This window comes from Muscardinus avellanarius (assembly GCF_963383645.1).
Source record: "Muscardinus avellanarius genome assembly, chromosome: 2".
NCBI lineage: Eukaryota > Metazoa > Chordata > Mammalia > Rodentia > Gliridae > Muscardinus > Muscardinus avellanarius.
Genome location: NC_137787.1, coordinates 42,495,827 through 42,520,676, shown reverse-complemented (window position 1 = coordinate 42,520,676; position 24,850 = coordinate 42,495,827). Strand labels below are relative to the sequence as shown.

The window sequence follows — 24,850 nt, the reverse complement described above, 5'->3', positions numbered from 1 at the left end:
CCCAGGAGCATTCTACCTCTGAGCTACACCCCAGCCCTATTTTTTAATATTTTATTTTGAAACAGGGTCTAACTGTTGATGAGATTCTTATTGCATGCGAGGTTGTCCTTGAACATGTGACACTCTTGGTTCAGCCTCCCAAGGAGGAATTACAAGCATGCACCACCATGCCCATCATCTTGGCTATTTTTAATCTTTTCTCTTTCTCCATAAATATTAAAAGTAGCTCCTGCCAGGTGTAGTGGCGCAAGCTTGTAATCCCCGCGCCTGGGAGGCGGAGACAGGAGGATCGTGCAGGTTCGCAGCCAGCCTCGCTGGCTTAAGAGACCCTGTTTCCAAATAAAAAATATAAAATATGTTTGGGAGTGTAGCCCAGAGGTAGAAGTGTACCAGTACCACAAAAAAAAAAAAAAGGAGCTCCTTAATTTTCACAAAATAATTCATATAATTTTGAATGGGATTATATTGGCTCTATAGCTTATTCAGTTATAAACTGATATAGCCATCCATTTATTTAGGTCTTTAATTTTTCTCAATAACATGTAATTTTCTATGTAAAAGTCTTAAACATCTTTTTTTTAGGTTTATTCCTAGTTATTGGTATTATAAGTGGTAATATTTACTAATTTAGTTTTCTATTTCTGGCATATAGAAATAAAATTGATTTTAGAGTTTTTGTTCTTATATCCAGCAACTGTATGACATTAATATTCTTATAAATTATTTTGGATTTTCTATATACCCAGTTCTACTGTTTGTGAGTAATAACAATTTGTTTTTCCTGATTCTTTTTATCATTTTTTTTTTCTTGCCTTATTGCAGTGGATCATGATCTTAGTTTTCAGAGATCAGCAAAGTTGTTTTTTGTTGTTGTTTTTTGTTTTAATAAAGGACCAGATAGGAAGGAAGCCAACAATCCCTGTATACATGTATATGGACTTTTGGTGTTGTACTTGAAGTCAGTAGTCTTCAAGTCTTGAGCAATTTGTATTAATTTGAAGAACTGTGCACTATAATGATTAATTAAAGGTGGACTCCATTGTTACTGAGAATCAAAGAGAGAAAGTATGATTCACAGCCATGAAAGACATGGTATAAAACATTTGCTTATTAGAATGACAACTAATAGAGAGTTTATGACTATTTTGAATGTGCCTGGGCATCAACTAATTCTGTGTCTCTTTAAATCCCCATAGGAAAAATAGAAATGAAGGTACATATGCACACAAAATTTTGCCTCATTTGTTTGCTGACATTTATCTTCCATCATTGCAACCATTGCCATGAAGAACATGACCATGGCCCTGAAGAGCTTCACAGACACCATCATGGAATGACAGAATTGGAGTCAAGCAAATTTTCAGTGCAGGATGCTGAAAAAGAAAAAAAATACTATATTGAAAAACTTTTTGACCGTTATGGTGAAAATGGAAGATTATCCTTTTTTGGTCTGGAGAAACTTTTAACAAACTTGGGCCTTGGAGAGATAAAAGTAGTTGAGATTAATCATGAGGATCTTGGCCACGATCATGTTTCTCACTTAGATATTTTGGCAGTTCAAGAGGGAAAGCATTTTCACTCACATAACCACCAGCATTCCCATAATCACTTAAATTCAGAAAATCAAACTGTGACCAGTGTATCAACAAAAAGAAACCATAAATGTGATCCAGAGAAAGAGACAATTGAAGTTTCCATAAAGTCTGATGATAAACATCTGCATGACCATAATCATCGCTTACATCATCACCATCGTTTGCATCATCATCTTGATCATAACACTACTCGCCATGTTCATAATGATTCCATTACCCACAGTGAGCGTGGGGAGCCCAGCCACCAACCCTCAACAGAGACCAATAAAACACAAGAACAATCTGCAGTTAAGCCTCCGAAAGGAAAGAGGAAGAAAAAAGGGAAGAAAAGTGATGAAAATTCTGAGGTTATTACACCAGGCTTCCCCCCTAACCGTGATCAGAGTGAACAGTATGAGCATAATCGAGTCCACAAAACTGATCGTTTACATAACCCAGGTCACTCTCATGTACATCTTCCAGAACATAATGGTCATGATTCAGGTCATGGACACCAAGATCTTGATCCTGATAATGAAGGTGAACTTCGACATACTAGAAAGCGGGAAGCTCCACATGTTAAAAAAAGTGCAATTTATTCAGCTGCTAGTCACAAAGATCATGAAGATGACCGTCAACATGAAGTAAGTATGAAAAGATTCCTGCTGGTGGTTCTAGTTCTCAGAAGGTTGCAAAGTATTTTAGATAGCAGGGGAATAATCAATCATATTTAAGTTATTTCCATATGTTTATATATGGAACATCAAGTAACATTTCTGACAAAAATTAAGGAATAAAAAGTTTTTTATCTGGATTTTTATTTGTATTATTTGTTTCTTTTATTCTCAAATTTAGGTTCCACAAATCTAAATGTTTAAGATTCTTTCTAAAAATATATCCCCTGAGTGGGGCCTGGTGGCACCCACCTTTAATCCCAGCAGTTTAGGAGTCTAAGGTGGGAGAATTGCAAGTTTGAGGCCAGCCTGGGCAATTTAGTAAGACCTTGTCTCAAAGTAAAATAAAAAAAGAGCTAAGGATGTAGGCCAATGGTATAGTATTAACATGGGTTCAATCCCTAGTACCATTCCCCTCAGATATATGTATATATTCCTTATTTTAAGTCTTCATTTTGCTAGGTTGCTTATGAAGTTTGACTCCCCAAACTAGTTTTCATTGTTGTTACTATTAGTTGATTTCTAAATTCTTGAAAGTTAAAACTTTGTTGTTCATGCTGTCCTTTTGGGAAATTGATAGTTTTTCTTTCATGATTTTTTTTTTTTTTTAATCAAGTGGTTCCACTTATTGTTCCAGCTCCAAAGTAAGATTTTTTTTTTTTTTTTTTTTTTTGGTACACATGGTAGGCTTGTTTTGTCTGTTATGGAAAAGCCAACTTATTTATGATACTGATCTTTTCTCAGGCCTGTAACAGACAGGATGAATGCAAAAGGAAACTCCAGTGCTATTAGGAAGATCCTGATTTTCTTCTAAATTTTCATGTTCTTGAACACTTTCACATTTAATTGGTTCTTTCTTGATTAAAAAAAAACTTATTTAGCTTAAGCATATTTATTTCTGTTTCATTAAAGGTATATCAAACTCTTGCTTATTCTGATTTTTAGCACCTGTATTAGAGTTTAGAAAAAAATTGTTAAATTTGTGTTTTGTGAACCTTACCCTTTGCTATTATCACTAACATTAAGATCTGTTTTGCATCAAACTAAATTAACTTTATATTTCTTCCCAGGTAAAGTCATGCCATACTTGGTTTTTAGTAATTATATACACCGATGCGTGTGTGTGTGTGTGTGTGTGTGTGTGTGTGTGTGTGTGTGTGTGTTGCTAGGGATTGAACCCAGTAGCAATTTACCTCCAAGTTACATTCCCAGATGAATTTTTTTATTATTCATTTTTGAAATAGGGTCTTACTAAGTTTTGGAGGGTCTCACTAAGTAGCTAAGCCTGGCTGCAAACCTGGATCCTCTTGTTTTAGCCTCCAACATACTGGGATTACATGCCACGCCAGTTTTATACACTGATTTTTAAAGTAACATATTAAGAATTTACTGTGACTTTAAAGTATGCATTTATTACTGTGGATAAAATACCCTAGAATCTTTTGTTGATAGTAACTAGATGTTACTCTATATATCAGGCTTTTGAGGTCTGCCTCATTAGACTTGTTATTTGTGTTCTTACAGTTCTGATGCATATTGGAAATCTTCTTAGCACTTCTGAAAATGTTCTGTGGATTGAATATGGTAGTTCTTCATGGTAATTAAGGTCTGGGAAGAAGAATCGCTTTTTTGTGATTCTTCTTTGTAGTTTTTTTTTTTTTGGTGCCATTGATAAAATCAAGCAGTGAGGTGGTAGGTCAGCAAACAAGTAGGCACATTGGAGTGGATGTGTGTGAAAAGGGGACAGGGCCATCTCCTTTGCTTTAATTGCAAATAATTTATTTTTACCATATGATGGATCCAAACTCGTGTGCTATTTGTTTTCTGCTTTTTTAAATTTTATTTTAAAGTACCAGTTGATAAAGTTGCCCATTTTCCATCTTACAGTTTTATCTCCCTCAACCTACATTAGACTAGAATTTTCCAAAAAAATTTTTTATTTTTTATTTTTTTATTTTGTGTGTGTGTATGTTGTACTGAGGATGGAATCAGGGGCTTTCTGCCATTGACTATATCCTATCCCTATTTTATTTTGAAACATAGCCTCATAAGTTGCAGAATTTGGCAGTGAACCTGTGATCCTCCAGTCTCAGCCTCCTAAGTAATGGGATTACATGCATGGGCATTCCTGCTTAAAATATTCATGTTTTGAGATGGATTTTTTTTTAAGGGAACACTATGCTGAGAATAGAACCCAGGGCCTCGTGTATACTAGACAGTTGCTCTACCACTGAGATACATCCTCATCTCCAATCCAATGTGGATTCTTTTGGAGTGCTCTTTTTTTTTTTCTTTTTTTTCTTTTTTTCTTTTTTGTGTGGTACCGGGGGTGGAACCCAGGGGCTTTTCTATTTCTACCTTCGGATTATACTCGCAGACCTATTTTATACTTTATTTGGAAATGGTCTCGCTAGGTTGCTGAGAGTCACACTAAATAGCTGAGACTGGCTTTGAACCTGTGAGATCCTCCTGTCTCAGCCTCCCAAGCGCAGGCAGTTACAAGCGTGCACCACCACGCCTGGCTTTTGGAGTGCTTTTGACAGTGAAAATCTCTATATTATGAGTTTTGAGTGACTGATTGCTCTTTGATAGGGAAGTAATATTTTCTTCATCTACTAAGAATCTTGGGGATATAATTAAGTAATTCATCCTTCATTACTGGAAGTAGAAAAATGATTAAAATTTATGAAATGTTAAGTAATTTAGTTGAATGTATCACTAATGTGTCCTTTTTAAAAAGTTTTATTTGTATTAAATGTCTGAATCACACATTATTTTTAAGTAGTATTTAAATATTTTATTATATTGTAACTTATTTTTCTGCATAATCTTAAAGACATTCTTTTTCTTAATTTGTTCTATCAATTTTCTTGCAGTGTTTGAATGTAACTCGGTTATTAAAACACTATGGTCATGGTGCAGACACGCCGATCTCACGTGATCTATTTGCATATCTTTGCCCTGCATTGTTATATCAGATTGACAGCAGACTTTGTATTGAGCATTTTGACAAACTTTTAGTTGAAGATTTAAATAAGGATAAAAATCTGGTTCCTGAAGATAAAGCAAATATAGGGGCATCAGGTAAGATGAGATTTAAGTTTTTTCTCCTTAAAATAGTACCTGTACTTATGTTCTAAACGGTAGTCTAATTAGAAAGCAACTCTTAAGTTGTTGGCTTCCTTTTAGTGTCAGACATTAATATGTTTCAAACAGGTTTAAATATTGAGAGACTACAGGAGACACAATGCATTTTTAATATTTTATCTTTTCTGGCATAGAGGAATGAATTACTATGAAAACCATTAAAGAAACATACTAAAACATTAAAAGGAAAGTAAAAGTTTTCCATAAATGAGCAAATGTAAATAATGGGGCCCCTAATTAAAGTTATTTGGTGTTATAATTACTTAACCTAAAGGTAAGAGACAAAAATAAAAAGGTAAAGAGGCATGTGTCATACTATGGAAAGCCTATAATCAAGGAAAGGACTCCTTTCTTTTTTGGTACTAAGGATTGAACCAGGTACATTCTACCACCAAACTATACCACTAGCACTTTTTATTTTTTATTTTGAAATAGGGTCTCGCTAGATTGCTGAGAGTCTCACTAAGTTCCTAAGGATGGCTTTTAACCTGAAATCCTCCTATCTCAGTCTTCCAAGTACTGGGTTTACGGTGTGTACTATCATACCCAGCAGGACTGAACTTTGAGACAGTAAACATTGATGTAGTTATGTATGAGAAAAGATATAACTAGACCATCATGTCAAATCCATGCTCTCAAAGACATAAGAATATAGTAGAGTTATAATGAAAAGTATTAAATAGTATAAAGATACATGACAAAAGTCAAAAGGCTGCTTTTGGATCTGGAATGATCCCCAAAAGACTCTATCACATATCTACTATAGTAATGTCCACTTGTGGGGCATTGGGGAAGTGATTAGATCACTAGGGCTTGATCCTCTTCAGTGGATTCATCCATTTGATGGGTTAATAGTCTGAATGGACTACTGCAAGGTGGTGAAAAGTGTAGGCAGAGTGGATAAGTCACTGGGGCATGCCCTGGAAGTGGTTAACTTGTCCCTGCCCCTTTCTCTTTACCACCGCCCCCCACCCTCTTGGTTCTGGCTGCCACGAGTGGAGCAGCTTTCCTTCACCATGCCCTCTCACTATAATGTTTTGCCTCTTCTTGGTCTAAGAGCAGTGGAGTCTCCTGACCGTGAACTGAAACATCTGAAAACATGAGCCAAAATAGACCTTTTCCCCCTCTAAGTTCTTTGTGTCAGGTATTTTGGTCAGAACAACAAAAAGCTGACTAACACAAAGACTCAAGTAAATGTAGAAGAAAATAGTTCAGAGATTAGCTGCCCAGAGATTTTATCAGACACACTTTAGGGTCTTTTGACTTTGTCACTGAGAGACTGGGAACTGTGGGTAAGTTTCTTAACTTCTCTATGCCTTAGTTTTCTTTTCTATAAAAAAAATCACAAAATATCTCCTTCAGGATAGTTGCTAAAATTACATGGGAAAAAATTTTGTGGGAAAAAAATTTATTTACCATTAAGCACATAGAAGACAAAATAGTTAAACAAACATAGGCTTGAGTTCCAGTGCTACCCTCTACTAGTTCTGAGATCCTGAGGGTGCTTATTGAAAAATTAACATTACCCACCTGTTAAGAATGTTGTGAGGGTTAAATGAATTGAGTTTAGAACAGAGCCTGTAATATGTGTTTAAGTAAATAAAAGTAATGTATTAACTAAATGTTAATCACTCTCAAGAAAACTTTTAAGTCAGAATCTTGTTTTTATTTTAGAAAGATAAATCATTCCTTTATATAAGGATATCTTGAAAGGGAAACAAGAACACAGGCAGGAAAAGTAACAAGGTTATTTGAACAATCTAAAAAAAAGACATGAACTAAGGTTATGGTAGAGCGGATGGAGTTAGAATATTCTAAAGAAATAGACTCAATTGAACTTCATAACTGATTTTACAAGAAAAAAAGAAGTGAAAAATATCAGAGTTCCAGATTCTATCAAAAGAATGAATTATAATGACATTTGGGATCCAATAAAAGGTACAGATTTAATGTAGTAAAATTTTAGAAGTTTTGAAAAAGTAAGAGGGAGGTACCTTAACAGCACAGTGAAGCTATCTAGTCAACTAGATGATGGAGAAGAAAGCCTAGGAGAAGTTGAAAGAGAATTGATTTTACCCTAGTTAAAGCTTTCTAGAAGTAACTGATACTTTGTAAGCCAACCACCTGGCATTTCTGAGGGAGTCCTATAGTGTAACCACACTAGCCTCACTTTTTATTTGTTTAAAGAATTGATTCTTTGCTTTTCAGAGTATCTTTGAAGGTCATATATAAAGTCATGATGTGTTAATTACTAGGACTTCTGATAGTGGTTGGTTCTAGTTGAAACGCACAGGTTGTAGTGGCTCTAGAAGGTAGTAATTAAAGTGACTAAAATGATCACAGATATGGACTAAAAATGGAATTCTGGCAAGATAAAATACTTAAAGGACAAAGTTTAAAATTGTCAGCTGGGCGAGGTGGCATATACTTGTAATCCCAGTACTTGGGAGGCTGAGACAGGAGGATCATAGGTTCAGCTACTTAATGAGGCCTTCTGCAACTTAGACCCTGATTCAAAATAAAGAATAAAAAAATAGGGCTGGGGATGTAGTTCCAAGGTAGAATGCCCCTGGGTTCAATCTCTAGTACCAAAGGGGGGAAAAAAAGATTATGTAGCTGAGTGTGGTAGCACATGCTTCTAATCTCAATACTTGGGATTCTCAGACAGGAAGATCGCATGTTCAAGGACAGCCTCAACAAGTAAGACTCATCAGCCTGGTGACACCCTGTTCCAAGTAAGAACAGTGGGCAGGGGATGTAGCTCAAATGTAGAATGCCTCTAGGTTCAATCCCTAGTACCACCAAAACAAACAAACAAACAAACCAAAAAAAAAAATTTCAAAAGCTGGGAGGTAGGACACACCTATAATCTTAGTTCTTGGGAATTAAGACAGGAGTATTGCAGGTTCATAGCCAGCCTCAGCTCATAGTGAGGCCCTCTACAACTTAGTGAGACCATTTCAAAATTAAGAATAAAAAATAGGGCTGGGGTGTAGCTCAGATGTTGAATGTCCCTGGGTTTAATCCCCAGTACCACAAAAAAAGTAACAACTTTCATGCTTAAGGAATAAAGTTACATATGCTCCAGAACATAAGATTCATATATAAGGTTTTTATTTGGGATAGAGATGTTTCATAAAGCTTGAAAAAGTACAAATAAAAGGATATGCTATCATTACATAAAAAGGTAAGTGTCTTAGGCATCTCTACTTGTATTTCTGGTTAGTTTATTTTCAATAGGAAAATAACTTTTGAATAGGTAAGTTAATTATTTTAGACTATACTATTGGGACATTATCATGGACTAAAGACTTACAAGGATATTTTAATATATATGTATATATTTAAGCAAATAAATATTTATTTCATGAGATAAGGTCTCACTATTTTGCCAAGGTTGGCCTCAAAACCAGGTCTCCAGTGATCTTCCTACCTCAGCCTTCTAAATAGCTGGTACCTCAGAGTAGCTGGAACTACATGTGTGCCACTCCTCCCAGCCCATTTAATTTATGCAACTGTGAGATAAGCACTTTTACTTGCTTCCATTTGGTGAGGAAACGAAGCTTGGAGAAATTAAATAACTTCCACAAGATCACCCAGGTTGCCAGGTTAGCAGAGCTGCATGTGAACTCCAGATTTTTTATTCAAAGCTAATAATTGCTCTGCTTCTTGCTGTAAAGGTTCATAAAAGTGCTTTGCTAGAATGTGATAACAATATATGTATTTATGTAGTTGCATTTAGTAGCATTTTGACAGATAATGCAGACATAGGTAGAAAGGTGGTAGAGTATTGATATAAAGTATTTTCAAAGTATAGAGTAGTCAGTGGGGAAAAAAATCCAGCAGAATGGTCTTCTAAAGTAGACAAGCTGAATTCAGTATTGTGGTAGCAGTAAAGACAGAAAAAGTTTACACGTATGGGTTTGAATCCTCATCTTAGAACAGATAAGGTTTGTTCTCTTCCTGGACTTCATCCTTATTGCACTTTATAGATGAGTAAATACTTCAGAGGCACATACCCTCTCATCTACCTATCAATTCTCACTGGCAAAAGAAAAGGAGAAGCTGAGATTAAACTTAACTAGAAATAAAATATATTTGTTTTTTACAGGGAAAAATGGAGACTGACAAGATGATCTCTTATGTGGAAGTCTTCTACAAACTTCCTAGTTCTGTTTTTATATCGACTGGATTATGATTTTTAATTAGAGTTGTCTGTTGCAGTGTTGCATAGTCCATATATTATAATGAGGCTGTTGGCTTAACTCTAGAAATATTGATAGTTACAGCTTATTCCACCTAAAATGCCTAGAGGAGATTGTCCTTGTTTTGAAAACAAATATGTTACTAATAGTGAATATCGATTAGTTGTTTGCAGTTGGTTATTAGCATTGTCAGAAATGCAGCTTGAATTAATTATGTCCTGATAGATGTTAATAATTGTTAGAGAGAATGCCCTGCTAGTAATTATTTTTAATGACTGCTGCACCATTAGAAAAGGTTAACTTGTTCTGTATAAATCTGCCATAGTGACACAACTACTACCTCATTAACTTTGTTCGAAAACTGCTGTAAACCAAATACGCTGTATATGGTGATGGTAGAAATCGTTTGTTTCACAAGATTGGCTCAGTTAGTCATAGAGTTGACCCTAGCTTAATTACCAAGGGGGGTAGTGAACAGGCCGCTAAGCATTTTCTGCCAATTAAAATGCTGAAGCAGTGTGGAAAACTGCCATCTTGCACATGCTTTGCACCAAGTTAATTAGAAAGTTTCCACAGATGAGAGCTTCTTTTTAAAAGAATGCATTTTCTCTCTTGATAATGAGAAAGGGAGTTAGTGAATAACTAAGCTTGAAGACCTTTAACATTTTAAGCAACCTAATTTGCAGAATAAGTGAAGCTTGTTTCAGACTTTTAGGGCTTTTTATTGCATATAGTATCTTAGGCACAAATAAAGGAAACATTTGCTAGTTGTATTTAATGGTTTACATATTGTTAGTTTGGTATAAGTTTCTAAAAAGACACCTTTATTGGTTTTTGGTTTCTTCCCTATTATAGCAAATAAAATGTGATTGAAAAAGCACACAAAATTTGGTTAGAAATCAAAACAGTTTTATTACTGTATTGCTTTTGTCCTACACCTAGGAAATAAGGAGAATTTATTTTAAAAAATTTATTTATTTATTTTTATTTAAAAATTCAAAAGTTATAAGGTCTAAAAATAAATACCATGGGAAAGTATTTCAAGTACAGTATTCAGTACATCTTCATATTTCTTAAGTCAAAAAGATTATTTTTCTTGAAGATTTACAAGATGTTAGAAGAAGAATGAATTATCATATTGTAGTTCTGGAAAGCTGAAAAAAAATTTTAATTCTTTATTTTGTGTGTATGGTACTGGGGGTGAACCCAGGGACATTCTACTTCTAAGCTACACCCCCCAGCCTATTATATTCATTTATTTTGAAACAGCCCACTAAGTTGCTGAGGCTGGCTGTGAAATGTGATCCTCCAGTCTCAGCCTCTCAAGTACTGAGATTACAAACATGTGCCACCACATCTGGCTTGAAGTTATAACTTTTTGTGTGGCGCTGGGAATTGAACCCATTTCTGAGCTATACACCAGCCCTACTTTATTTTAAGTTTTGAAACAGAGTCTTGATAGGTTAATGAATCTCACTATTTGCTGACCTCAAACCTCAGGCTCTCAAGTACTGGAATTACAATTGTGTACCATCACACTTGTTAAACAACAAAATTAAAATAAATAATAAAACTTTTAGGATAACATACATAGAGGGGAACTAAATATTCTATGACAGTTTTGTGCAGTTACAAATTTGTTTTATAATACTGTTTTTTAACTCAAATTTTGTTGCTGTTTTTGTTCTGTGATGCTAGAGATCAAACCCAGGACCTCATGCTCTACCACTGAGCCACATTTCCAGCTTCTAATTAGCTCAAGTTTTTGAAAGATTGCTATTTAGATTAGTAAAGATAATATTTCTTATTAGTTTTATGTTTAATTGTACTTAATTTTTCTATAGATCATATTTTCTGTGAAGCCACATTTATGAGGTAAATACTTGAGTGATAAATAAAAGACTTAGCTAAAAATTCTCTGAAAATACTATGATTTAGTGAGAAAAACAGTGATTTAAGAGGGGACTTTGGTTTAGTTTTGACTTTGCCATTTTATCTGTTTAACTTTTTAAAAAGTAATTGTGTATGTATGTTATATACATGTATTTTTATATGGTGGTTGCATATATAAATATGCACATGTATATATTAATAAAATTAGCTGTTTAAAAGTTTCTAAATATTTTGCCCGGGCGTGGTGGTGCACATTGTAATCTCCCGTCCCCCCACCTATTTGGGAAGCAAAGACAGGAGGATCTGCAGGTTCGAAGCCAGCTGTGCTGGCTTAAGATACCCTGTTTCCAAATTTTAAAAAAAAGTATAAAATAAGTCTGGGAGTATAGCTCAGAGGAAGAAGGGTTTCCAGGAACCCCAGTACCACCAAAAAAAAAAAGTTTCTAAATATTTTTACTGTGTTTCTAAAACAAAACAAAACAAAAGTTTCTAAATATTTACTGTGTTTAAATACATATAACAGAATTTATAATCTTAACCTTTAGTAAGCATACACTTTGGTGGTAATAAATACACTCCTAATGCTATACAACTATTGCTAGTATCTTCATAACTCCTTTCATCTTTTTTTTGTGTGTGTGTGTGTGGGGGGGGGGTCTGGGAATGGGACCCAGGGGAATTTGACCTTCAGAGCTACACCCCCAGCCCTTTTTTTATTCTTTAATTTGAAACAGGGTCTCACTTAGTTGCAGAGGGCCTCACTAAGTAGCTGAAGCTGTCCGTAAACCCCAATCCTCTGGACTCAGCCTCCCGAATACTGGGATTACAAGCATGTGCCACCACGCCTGGCTCTCTCTTCATTTTATAAAACTGAAACTTTGTAAGTAGTAATCTCCAATTCACCCTGAGCCCTGGCCCAAACCTCTTAACCTTAGTATTGTCTGTCTTTATAGTTTAGACCACCTCCTATAAGCCAGTCTTTTTGTAACTGGCTTATTTCCCTAGGCATAATATCCTCCCATTTAATTCATTTTGTAGCATTAAAAATCCTTTTTTTTTTTTTTTCTTTTTTGGTGGTACTGGGGTTCCTGGAAGCCCTTCTACCTCCGGGCTACACTCCCAGACCTATTTTTACATTTTTATTTGGAAACAGGGTCTCCTAAGCCAGCGCGCGGCTGGCTTCAAACCTGTATGATCCTCCTGTCTCTGCCTCCCAAGCGTGGGGATTACAAGCGTGCGCCACCACGCCTACCTTAAAAATCCTTTTAAGTCCAATTAATATTCCATTGCATGTATGTATGACATTTTGCTTATCTCAATCATCTGCTTGTGGACACTTAGGTTGCTTCCACCAAGCTATTATAGATAATACTACCATAAACATAAGTATAGAAACATCAATTTAATATGTTTATTATATTGGATACATATTCAGAAGTAGAATCACTGGTTCATATGGTAATTCTACCTTTAATATTTATTTTGTGGTACTGGGGGTGGAACCCAGGGGCTTTTCTACCTCCAGGGTATACTCCCAAACTTATTTTATACTTTATTTGGAAACAGGGTCTCACTAAGTTGCTGAGAGCCTCACTAAGTAGCTGAAGCTGGCTTTAAACCTGTGTGATCTGCCTGTCTCAGCCTCCCAAGCGCAGGGATTACAAGTGTACACCATCACGCCCGGCTACCTTTAATATTTTGAGGAACCACTCTACTGTTTCTCATAATGGCTATACCATTTTATATTCCCACCAACAGTTCTGGCTTTTCTGCGTCCTTGTTCTTATCATAACTTGTTCTTATTTTTTGTTTAGAATAATTGTCCTAGCAGGTATGAGGTGATATCTCATAGTTTTGATTTGCTTTTTTCTAATAATTGGTGATGGTGAGCATCTTTTCAAGTATATATTGGCCATTTATATGTCATATTTGGAGAGATGTCTATTGAAGTCTTGTCCATTTTTGAATCAGGCTCTTGAATTTCAGGAATTCTTTATATATTCTGAATCTTAATCCCTTCTAGTTTATAGAACCCCATTCTGTGGATTGCCTTTAACTCTGTTGTGATTGTCTTTTTTTTGTTTGTTTGGTTTTTGTGGGTCTGGGGATGGAACCCAGGGGCATTTGACCTCCGAGCTACACTCCATGTCCTATTTTTAATTCTTTATTTTGAAATAGGGTCTCACTAAATTGCAAAGGGCTATACTAAGTAGCTGAGGCTGTCCACAAGCCGCGATCCTCCAGTCTCAGCCAATTTTAAATGCTGGGATTAAAAGTGTGCGCCACCACACCCAGCATGATTTTTTTTTAAATTTTTTATTGGTGCATTATATTCATACATCATATTGGGGTAAAAAAAAAAACTTGTGTGTACATAGATGTACACATCACTGATTTAACCCCTACCCAATTCCCACCCCATTCCCTCCCCGTCCCTCCTTCCCTTGCTTGGCTTAGTGGTTGACTTTGATATGTTTAAGTACATTGTGTGTTTTAGAGATTTTCCTCTTCCCCCATCCTTTCTCCTCCTTTAGCTTGCCTTGTTTGCTCCTCTATAGGATTTCCTTTTTCATCTAAGGTTCCTCCTATGACCCATTTCTCCCTAACTCTCACATATTAGGGAAAGCATCTGATTTCTTATTTTTTGTGACTGACTAATCTCACTTAGCATAATGTCCTCCAGTTCCATCCATTTCCCTGAAAATGATGAAATTGAGTTTTTTTTAATGGCCGAGTAAAATTCCATTGTGTACATATCCCACAGTTTTGTAATCCATTCATCTGTTGATGGACATCTTGGCTGGTTCCATAGTTTGGCTATGGTGAATTGTGCAACTATGAACATAGATACACATGCATTAGTTTGATAGTTTGCTTTCCTATCTTTTGGGTAGATACCCAGAAGTGGTATTGCTGGATCAAATGGTGTATTTGTTCCCATTCTTCTGAGGATTCTTCATACTGTTTTCCAAAGTGGTTGCACTAATTTGCAGTCCCACCAACAATGTTTTAGAGTTCCCACTTCTCCACATCCTTGCCAGCATCTGTTGTTGTTTGTGTTTTTAATGATTGCCATTCTAGTTGGAGTTAGGTAAAATCTCAGGATAGTTTTGATTTGCATCTATCTGATTGCCAGTGATGTTGAGCATTTTTTCATGCATTTATTGGCCATTTGAATTTCTTCTTTTGTGAAGTGTCTATTTAGTTCGTTTGCCCATTTTGTTTTTGGATGCTTTGTTTTCTTAGTGTTCTTTTGTGAAGTGTCTATTTAGTTTGTTTGCCCATTTTGTTATTGGATGCTTTGTTTTCTTAGTGTTGAGTTTCTTGAGTTCTCTGTATATTCTAGATATTAGTCCTCTATCGGTGGTGTAGGTGGCAAAAATCTTCTCCCATTCTGTTGGCTCTCGATTGAGGTTCTTGATAGTTTCCTTTGCCGAATAGAAGCTCTTCAGTTTCATGCAATCCCGAGTATTGATTCGCCTTTTAATTTGTTGTGCCTTTGGGGTCTTGTTGAGAAAGTGTTTATCTGTGCCTCTGTGTTGCAGTGTTGGGCCTATGCCCTCTTCAAGGAGCTTCAAGGTCTCTGGTTTGATTTCCAAGCCTTTGATCAATTCATCTTGAATTGACTTTTGTACAGGGTGAGAAAGTGGGATTAATTTCCAATTTTCTGCATATGGTTTACCAGTTTTGCCAACACCATTTGTTGAACAGGCTATTTTTTCTTCAGTGTATGTTTTTGGCCCCTTTATCAAAAATCAATTGGCTGAATGTGTGGACTTGTTTCTGGGTCTTCTATTCTGCTCCATTGGTCTGTGTATCTGTTTTTGTGCCAGTACCATGCTGTTTTTATTACAATGGCTTTGTAGTATAGTTTAAAGTCAGGTATTGTGATTCCTCCTGCATGGTTTTTGTTGCTGAGAACTACCTTGGCTATTCTGGGGTTTTTGTTATTCCAGATAAATTTAAGGACTGATATTTCTATGTCTGTGAGGAATGACCTTGGTAGTTTAATGGGCATTGCGATCACTTTTGGAAGGATAGCCATTTTAATGATATTTATTCTGCCAGTCCATGAACATGAAGATTCTTCCATCTTCTAAGATCTTTGATTTCTTTTTTCAGTGTTTTATATTTTCTTTGTAGAGATCTCTTACCTCCTTGGTCAAGTTTATTCCTAAGTATTTTATTTTTTTGTGGGAGATCCTGAGTGGAAGTGTTTCCTGACATTATTTTTCAGTGGATTTATGGTTGGTGTACAGGAAAGCTTCTGATTTTTTAAGATTGATTTTGTATCCAGATACTTTGCTGAATTTATTGATCAGTTCTATAGCCTTTTGGTTGAGTTTGTTGGGTTTTCTAAATATAGTATCATGTCATCTGCAAATAGTGAAATTTTGAGTTCTTCTTTTCCTATTTGTACTCCTTTGATATCCTTTTCTTGCCATATTGCTCTGGCGAGCGTCTCTAGTACTATATTGAAGAGAAGTGGTGATAATGGACATCCTTGTCTCATTCCCATTTTTAGGGGTAATTCTTGAAGTTTTTCCCCATTTAATATGATGTTGGCGGTGGGCTTATTGTAGATTGCCTAAATAATGTTGAGATATGTTCCTTCTATTCCAATTCTCTGCAGTGTTTTTATCATAAATGGATGTTGAATTTTATCAAATGCTTTTTTAGTGTCTATTGAAATGGTCTTGTGGGATGAACCATACCTGGTCATGGTGTATGATTTTCTTTCTGTGGTTGTGAATGCGTGTTGCTAGTATTTTGTTTAGCAGTTTGGCATTCAAATTCATCAGAGATATAGGCCTGTAGTTTTCCTTCTTGAACTGTGTTTATTTGGTTTGGGTATTAGTGTGATGTTAGCTTCATAGAATGTATTTGGGAGAGTCCCAGTTTTTTCTATTTCGTGAAATAGTTTGAGGAGTATTGGGGTTAGCTCTTCTATATAGGTTTTATAGAATTCACTTGGGAAACCATTTGGTCCTGGGATTTTCTTTAATGGTAAGCTCTTTATTGCTGTTTCAGTCTCTTTGATTGTTATTGGTTGGTTTAAGTGTTCTGTATCTTCTTGACTCAGTTTAGTTAGATTGTATTTATCTAGGAAGTTGTCAATTTCCTCCAGATTTTCCATTTTGTTGGAGTATAGTTTTTCAAGCTAGTTTCTGATAATCCTCTGGATTTCTATACTGTCAGTAGTAATTTCTCCTTTTTCATCTCTTATCTTCATAATTTGGGTTGATTTTTTTTTTTTTAGTTAGGTTGGCTAGTGGTTTATGTATCTTGTTAATATTTTCAAGAAACTAGCTTTTGGTTTTGTTGATTTTCTGTATTGTTTTTTTTATTCTCTATTTCGTTCATTTCTGCTCATTTTAATAATTTCCTGTCTTCTACTGGCTTTGGGGTTCAATTGTTCCTGCTTTTTGAGGGCTTTGAGGTATGTCATTAGGTTATTTATTTGAAGATTTTCTGTTTTTCTTATGTGAGCACTCAGTGCTATAAATTTTTCTCTTAATACTGCCTACAAAGTGTCCCCGAGCTTTTGATATGTTGTATCTTTGTTTTCATTTGTTTCTAGAAATTTCTTAATTTCACCTCTTACATCTTCTATGACCCATTCTTCATTCAGAAGTGTGGTGTTCAGTCTCCACATGTTTATGTTGTTTCTCTGGGTCTTCTTATAGTTGATTTCTAGTTTCATTTCATTATGGTCTGAAATGACACAGGGAAGTATGTAACATTTTCTAAATTTGCTAGTGCTCATTTTGTGTCTCAGGATGTGATCTATTTTGGAGAAGGTTCCGTGAGCAGCTGAGAAAAATGTAAACTCTGCTGTAGTTGGGTGAAATATTCTATATGTGTCCAAAAGGTTCATTTGGTTAATGGTGTTCTTTAGTTCTGAGACATCTTTACTGACCCTTTGTCTGGAAGATCGGTCTAGTATTGTGAGAGGTGTGTTGAAGTCTCCCAGTATTATTGTGTTGGGATTTATTTGTGACTTCATGTCACAAAGAGTTTGATTTATGAAAGTAGCTGCACATATGTTTGGGGCATAGATGTTGATTATTGTTATTTCCTCTTGCTGTATTATTCCTTTTACCAGTAAAACATGACGTTCTTTGTCCCTTCTAATAAGTTTGGGTTTGAAGTCTAACTTGTCTGATATCATAGTTGCTACTCCTGCTTGTCTTCGAGTTCCATTAGCATGGATTACTTTGCTCTAGCCCTTTACCTTGAGTTTGTTCCTATCTTTACTTGTAAGGTGTATTTCTTGTAAGCAGCAGATGGATGGATTCTTGTTTTTATCCATTTGCCACTTTATGTCTTTTCATTGGGGAGTTGAGGTCATTTACATTCAGTGTGATTATTGAGAGATAATTTTTAATTCCTAACATGTTAAGATTTTATTTCTGTTTGAGATACTGTTTATTCTCCTTTGCTTAGTTGTCTGCTGGATGGGAAATCTTGTTTCTTTGGTTCTGGCGTGTATTACATATTTCTTCTTTGCAGTTTATCTCCTTCAGTATTTTCTCTAGTGCTGGTTTTGAAGACAAATTCCTTCAGTTTCTGCTTGTCATGGAAGCTTCTTATTTCCCCATCTAATCTGATAGATAGTTTTGCTGGGTAGGAAATTTTTGGCTGGAAGTTGTTTTCTTTCAGAGTTTGGAATATGTTACTCCATGCCCTTCTGGCTTTCATGACTTGGTTTGGGAAGTCTGGAGTGATTCTAATTGGTTTGCCTCTGAATGTCACTTGGCCTTTTGTTTTTGTTGTCTTTAAGATTCTCTCCTTGGCTTCCACATTAGTCATTTTGACAATTATGTGGCATGGGGATCCTCTTCTCTGATCCTGTCTAAAGGGAGTTCTATAAGTTTCCTGAACCTGTGTATTGACCTCTTACTCTATGTCTAGAAAATTTTCTGCTATCACTTCCTTGAAGAGATTATTGATCCTTTTCGTTTCACCTTCTTTTCCCTCTTCTATTCCGATTATTCTTAGGTTAGCTCTCTTAAAATGGGCCCATATTTCTTCAATGTCAAATTCCTGCTGCCAGATTTTTTTTTTCTAAATTAGAGACTATGCATTCATTTTTGGAGTGATCATCTTCTAGGAGCGAGATTCTTTTCTCCATGTGGTCTAATATGTTGTTTATACTTTGAATTGAGGCCTTTACTCCAATGATTATATCCTTTATCTCTTTCGACTCTCTGAATTCTTTTCAAAAGTCCTCTATTATTTCTACAGTTATTTTCCTGATTTGATCTTCTAGAGATCTCTGAATTTCTGTGTTATCAGGGTCTGATGTTGTGGGGTTGTGGGCATTCATTGCTCCATTGTCATTCCTCATTCCCTTGATTTCAGAAGTTTGTGTCTTTTCTGGGTTCTTCCCTGGGTCACTATGACTTCACTTAAGGTGCTCTGGATCTCGAGTCTGTGGTATCTCAGTCACCACTACTCCTTTACTGGGTTGTATTGCAAAGTCTCAGACCCAGGGAGTCAATCGAGGCTCCTTTAGACCGTGGGGGTTCCAGGCTTTGCTTTCTCCCGCGGGGTGCTGCAACTATGGTGTGATATCTCTGCCACCGCCACTCCCCCACAGGGTTGGACTGCAAAAATCTCCGACCCAGGGACACTATCTCCGCAAGTCCCTGGGAGTGCAGTACTGGGATTTCTCCTCTAGGGGCCGCAGTTTGACTCACATTTGTTGAGTGCGCTGATGGAGCTGTAGTGGACTCAATGAATTCGCTGCCGCCGCCGCTGGCAATATGGCACCAATGCCACGCCCTCAGCCATGAGGCTGGCATATTTATTCTCTGGTTTTGAGCTCCGCTCTGAGTCCCTGCAGGGTGTGCTGAGCCTGGCCCCTGGGAGCTTTAGAGGATCCTTGTGCCAAAAACTGCTGAATACTGCCTGGCTGTTCCGCAGATGCTCACCTCAGCTCGCTCTCCCCCGCCTCCCCCTCTGGATCCTGGTGTCTTGTTGAGTGCGCTGATCTGGAGCCATCTGTTGAACTCGCCACTGCCCCCAGCAATATGGCACTGCTGCCCGGTCCTCCGATGTGAGGCCGGTGTATCTTCTCTCTGGTTTTGAGCTCAGTTCTGATTCCCCCTCCTCTCTGGAGGCTTGTGCTGCGAGGGAAGATGGTGCTGGTGCGGCTCCGTGCCATGGCACTGCACACTGGTTTCTTTTCTGGTGTCTGGTTGTTCTTCCAGCCCTCTTTTTCTCTGTCCCTTGTATTTATAGTTTTTATTTCTCTGCTGATGTTGTATTCTGGCTGTGAAAGGCGTTGATTTTGTGGTGCTAGAGATCAATTGTTAGCAGGACTCGTAATCACCGCTTTTCTCTGGTGCCATCTTCCTGGAAGTCATCCATGATTGTCTTTTGATGAATAGGCTTTTAAAAATTTTTCATTAGATCCAGTTGTTCTCTTTTCTTCTTCTATCTGTGGTCATGGTATCATATCTAAAATCATTACCAAATTCATTGTTGTGAAGTATTGGCTCCATGTTTTCTTCTATCAGTTAGTTTTAGATCTTAGTTATCCTTGATTTACTTTGAGTTAGTTTTTGGTTTTGGTGTTAAGTGTTTACCCACATCCTTTTGCATTTGGATTTCCAGTTTTTTTTGTTTTGTTTTTGTTTTTGTTTTTTTAATCAGTGTTGAAAAGTCTGCTTTCTCTGTTAAATGATCTGGGGAAACATTTTTTTCTTTTTTTTTTAAAGAATGCATTGTATGCATTGTAGTCATACATCTTAATGGGCTACAAGATGGTAGAGGCATACATGCACATATCACTCTTTTAGCCCTTCCTTACTTTCCATCCTGAGTAACCTTTTCAAAATTCATTTGACCATTTATGTGAGTTTATTTCTGGGCTCTATTCCATTTATCTATATGCCAGTATAATAGTGTTTTGATTACTAAAGCCTTATTTTAAGTTTTGAAATCAGGAAATATGAATCTTTGAGCTTTGTTCTTCAAGAATATTTGGGGTTCCATACAATTTCACATGAATTATAGTATGTATTATATTTCTGGGGGGGAAAGGAACTTGGAATTTTTAGAGATATTACACTGAACCTGTAGTTCACTTGGGTACCATTAACATCTTGAAATAAGTCTAAGTTGGCATGCTCTGGATTCTGGCATTGAACCTGTGATCCTGTTTTCCTAGCCTCCCATGTGCTGGAATTACAGGCTTCTGCAACTGCACCTAAATATTCTTTTTTTTTTTTTTCTTGTTGTTGTTTGTAGTGTTGGGTGTTGAACCCAGAACCTTGTGCATGCTAGCTACTGCTGAGCTATACCCTTTTTCATTTTATTTTGTGATGGGTTTTGCTGATTGCCCAAACTGGACTTGAATTTTTGATTCCCTGGCTTGGCCTCCTGAGTAGCTAGGGTTAAATGATATGGACATGTACTACTATACCCACCAACTTATGTGATTATTAAATATCCCCTTCCTTTCTGATGACATACTCTCTGTCTCATATAACCAATGAGTATAGTTTGAGTAATCTTAGTGTAGATTATTAAAGTCCTTTCTAGCTTCATGATGTGACAATAGCTAGTATGTTGTCAGTTCACATAGTTTCTAGTAAGCAAGAAATTAAGAAAACTTATCTCAAAGCCAGGTATGCTGGGTGGTACATGCCTGGAATCCTAGTACTTGGGAACCCAAGACAGGAAGATCATAGGTTCCAAGTCCTCTATAACTTAGTGAAACTCTGGTTCAAAATAAAATAGGGCTGAAGGTGCAGATCAGAGGTAGAATGCTTCTTGTTTAATCCCCAGTACCACCACCACTTCCACCACTACCACAACAGCAACTATACTGAGATTCCTTCTAACCCCAGTCAGAATGGCAATCTAAAGAAGTCAAAAAACAATAAATGCCGGCAACAATATGGGAAAATTTGAACTCTTATGCACTGTTGGTAGGATGGCACATTAGTGCAGCTGCTACAGAGATCAATGTGGCAATTTTTCAGAAAACTGGTAATCTACCATATCATCCATTTATACCACTCCTGGGTGTCTTTCCAAAGGGACTGAAATTAGAGAATTACAGTAATATATGCATATCCGTGTTCATAGCAGCACAATTCACAATAGTCAAATTATGGAACCAACCTATGTGTCCATCAACATATGAATGAACTACAAAATTATTGATAAATAAACACAATGGAATTCTGCTCAGCAATAAAGGACAAAATTAGGTTGTTTGCAGAAAAATGGAAGGACCTGGAGAACGTTAAGTGAGATTAACCAGTCACAGAAAGTGATGGGTCATATATTTTCCTTCATATACAAAAGCTAGGGTGTAACTGGGATACCAGAGAACTTAAAAAAGGAGAAACTCCAGTGGAGCCAGGGAAATGGTCTAGGGGAAAGAGGGAGGGCAAGAAGGAGAATCAATGAAGGAATCACTTCCACTGATATTATGTACATATGTGAAAATACCAGTATCACTCTCAGTACCCCATAAAGAGAAGGGGGGAATAGAAGGAGCCAGGGGAAAGCCTGCCAAGTGGTATGTGCATATATGCCACTATCACTGTAAACTGCATTATGATATGAGACTGTACTGCGCCAATAAACGTATTAAAGACACAATGAGAGTCCTGCCGTTGAATTTGAGCAGTGTCATAACTAGATTGATTTGTGTAAGGCTTTTTCATTTTTTTGTGAGATTATAATATCTTCTGAATTTCAAATGTCAAATAACACAAATGACAAAGATTTTCTAAACATAAGATAGGACTTTTTCAGGGCATATTAGATTTGCTTTGTCAAATGGATAAAAAATAGATGTAATTATCATAGCTGATACAGACATGCATATGGTCTATACTGATTTGTGTGAACATAAACTACTGTAACACATCCTCTCCCAAATACATGTATAAGCACTTGGCTAGTTTCATGTGGGTCAGTCTGATAGTGATTTGTCTTCATTTATAATATTTATCTTCCTTTGTTAGCATATTGCAAAAATTGACTTTTATTGAATTAAATTTTGGTTAATTTGTTGTTTGATGTTGACTTTTGGCTAATTGACCAAAGCCATTTATTTGAACTTGTGATAATTTTCCCCAAACATTGCAATTATGTCTCTGGCTGAATGGACACTTTTCTGTTTTTTTTTCACATTTAATATACTCTTGCATTTAAGTTAATATTACAAGAATTTTAAAAAGAAATATATGAAGCTGGGCATGGTGGTGCATGCTTGTGATCCCAATACTTGAGAGGCTGAGAGGAGGATCGCACAGGTTCAAAGCCATCTTCAGCTACTCAGTGAGACTCTCAGCAACTTAGTGAGACCCTGTTTCCAAATTAAGTATAAAATAGGCCTGGGAGTATAGCCCGGAGGTAGAAAGCCACTGGGTTCCACCCCGGCACACCCCCCCTCCCAAATATGTGCTTAGTATAATGCTCATGGATACACTGTTTTAGTGTGGTCTTAAATTTCAAAATGTAATAACTCAACATTTCAGATACCCATCTCATGCTCATATTTTATTAATCTGTTAATTATGTTGTATACCGTTTGCCATCTCAAATGTATATTTCATGTTAATGATGTTTTCTGTAAAGATTGGAAATTTAATTTCTGTTTCAGATGTTTTAATAAAGAAGTCAAATATATAATGTAGTGTGACCCAAGAAAAAAGAATAAATCAGGATTATTAAATTTGCCCAATTAGATTTTTGCAAATATAGATTTTAACTTATATTGTATGAGTTTTCTTGGATTTGGGGGCACAGGAATAAAACAAATACCATTGGGCAATTTTGGTGACTATTTTTGGTCAAAATAATTTTGATTATTAAAATTTCTAAATATAAGTGTCAATATCAAGTTTGTTCATAATCTATGTATTGTATATTTTGGGACCTTGTCTAGTTTTGGGAGTATCCATCCTTTTATATTTACATTAGTATATACACTTGTTTATTTCATTTACAGAGCATCTTGGATTATACATTTCTGTCTTTCTCCAGCCTTTTCTTCATTCTTATTTAAATTCTTAATTGAAGTAACTTTTAGGTTGTTGGTTTGAAATAAGTTTTAGATTGGATTATTACCAAACTAAGGAAAATACATATTTGGAAAGAAAGAGTTATATATTACTGTATGAGACATATTTTATCTTCAGGTTAACATATTTGTTGCCAGCTTCACTGTGTTCCATTTAGTTAAAGTTACCTCTTTAATCTCCTTGTTTTCATCACTGCTATGATTAGAGCTAGAGAGCTGTGGTAGTTTGGATAAGCATTGTTGTTGGTTAGTTGGCCAGTAACTGTATTGGCTTCAAAACTCTGTCTATGAAGTTTGTACCTAGGACCACTCTCTTGACCTAATAATAATGTCAGACCCTCACCAGTTTTATCATTTCTGTTTCTGAACAGGCAACAGAATTAATGCACTTATGCACACTTATGCACTATTAAGTGAGCCTTTAGACCTTATTTGAATACATATCAATCTGAAGCTAGGTGTGGTGGTACTCTCCAGTAATCACAGTGCTTGAGGAGCTGAGACAGGAGGATCACAGGTTTCAGAACAGCTGCAGCAAGTAGTGAAACATTCATGAACCTAATGAGATCATTTCAAATTAAAAAAAAAATAAAGTAGGCGTGGGAGTGTAACTCAGGTAGAATGCTCCTCATTTCAGTTCTCAGTAATAGAAAGAAAAGAAAGAAAGAAGATATATCTTTCTGTTATCACTCATTGCTGTTACTTGTAGTGCCTGATAGTGCCAGTATCAGTTGGGGGAATCTTCTTCTTATCCTTCTGTTCCACTAATGAGGATGTTACCTTTGTAATATTTTTTTTTCCTGACCTGTTTTTTTGGGAATTGAGTTTTTGCTCCATCTTATGTCAGAACTTTTCCCAAGGAATAAGCCACTGAATCCAAGTCTAGTGACTAGATCCTCATCTCTCTACTATTGGTTGTGTATTTTCCCTAGGTTCCTGTATTTATTTGATAATTATATGTTAAAATATGGGTTAAACCACAAAGCTTCCATTAGTGAAGAGGGCCTGTTTATTTTAATTAGGTAAGCTAATTTAGCTGATGAGTATTGGCTGTTAGGTTAATATTATTGGTTCTGTGACTTCAGTGTCCATTAGATAAACATGTTATTGATAATATTCAGCATTTGGCGAGTGAGTGTCACCTCCTTACTAATCTATTTATTTATGGGAATTCTAAGTTATCCTGATGAAAAGATATATTTTCACTTTGTTCACTTATTTTGACTTGATATAAAAACTTGACTAGAAAAATAGGTTAAAAGTTTTACAGAATTTTCATCTTCAGTGTAATCCTTTATTGATGGA

The 24,850-nt window shown here is 36.1% G+C and overlaps 1 protein-coding gene across 1 annotated transcript in view; it reads left to right on the top strand.

The window, feature by feature from the left end:
• SLC39A10 (solute carrier family 39 member 10) overlaps positions 1 to 24,850 on the top strand; it is a gene marked incomplete at its 3' end in the record, with an annotated part of 361,744 nt that overhangs the window by 317,708 nt on the left and 19,186 nt on the right. Inside the window, exons 2-3 of the mRNA XM_080689821.1 lie at positions 1,206 to 2,218; positions 5,125 to 5,332. Of these exons, the coding sequence (XP_080545947.1) occupies positions 1,208 to 2,218; positions 5,125 to 5,332 (1,219 nt within the window). The 5' untranslated portion in view covers positions 1,206 to 1,207. The remainder of the gene's footprint in view (positions 1 to 1,205; positions 2,219 to 5,124; positions 5,333 to 24,850) is intronic.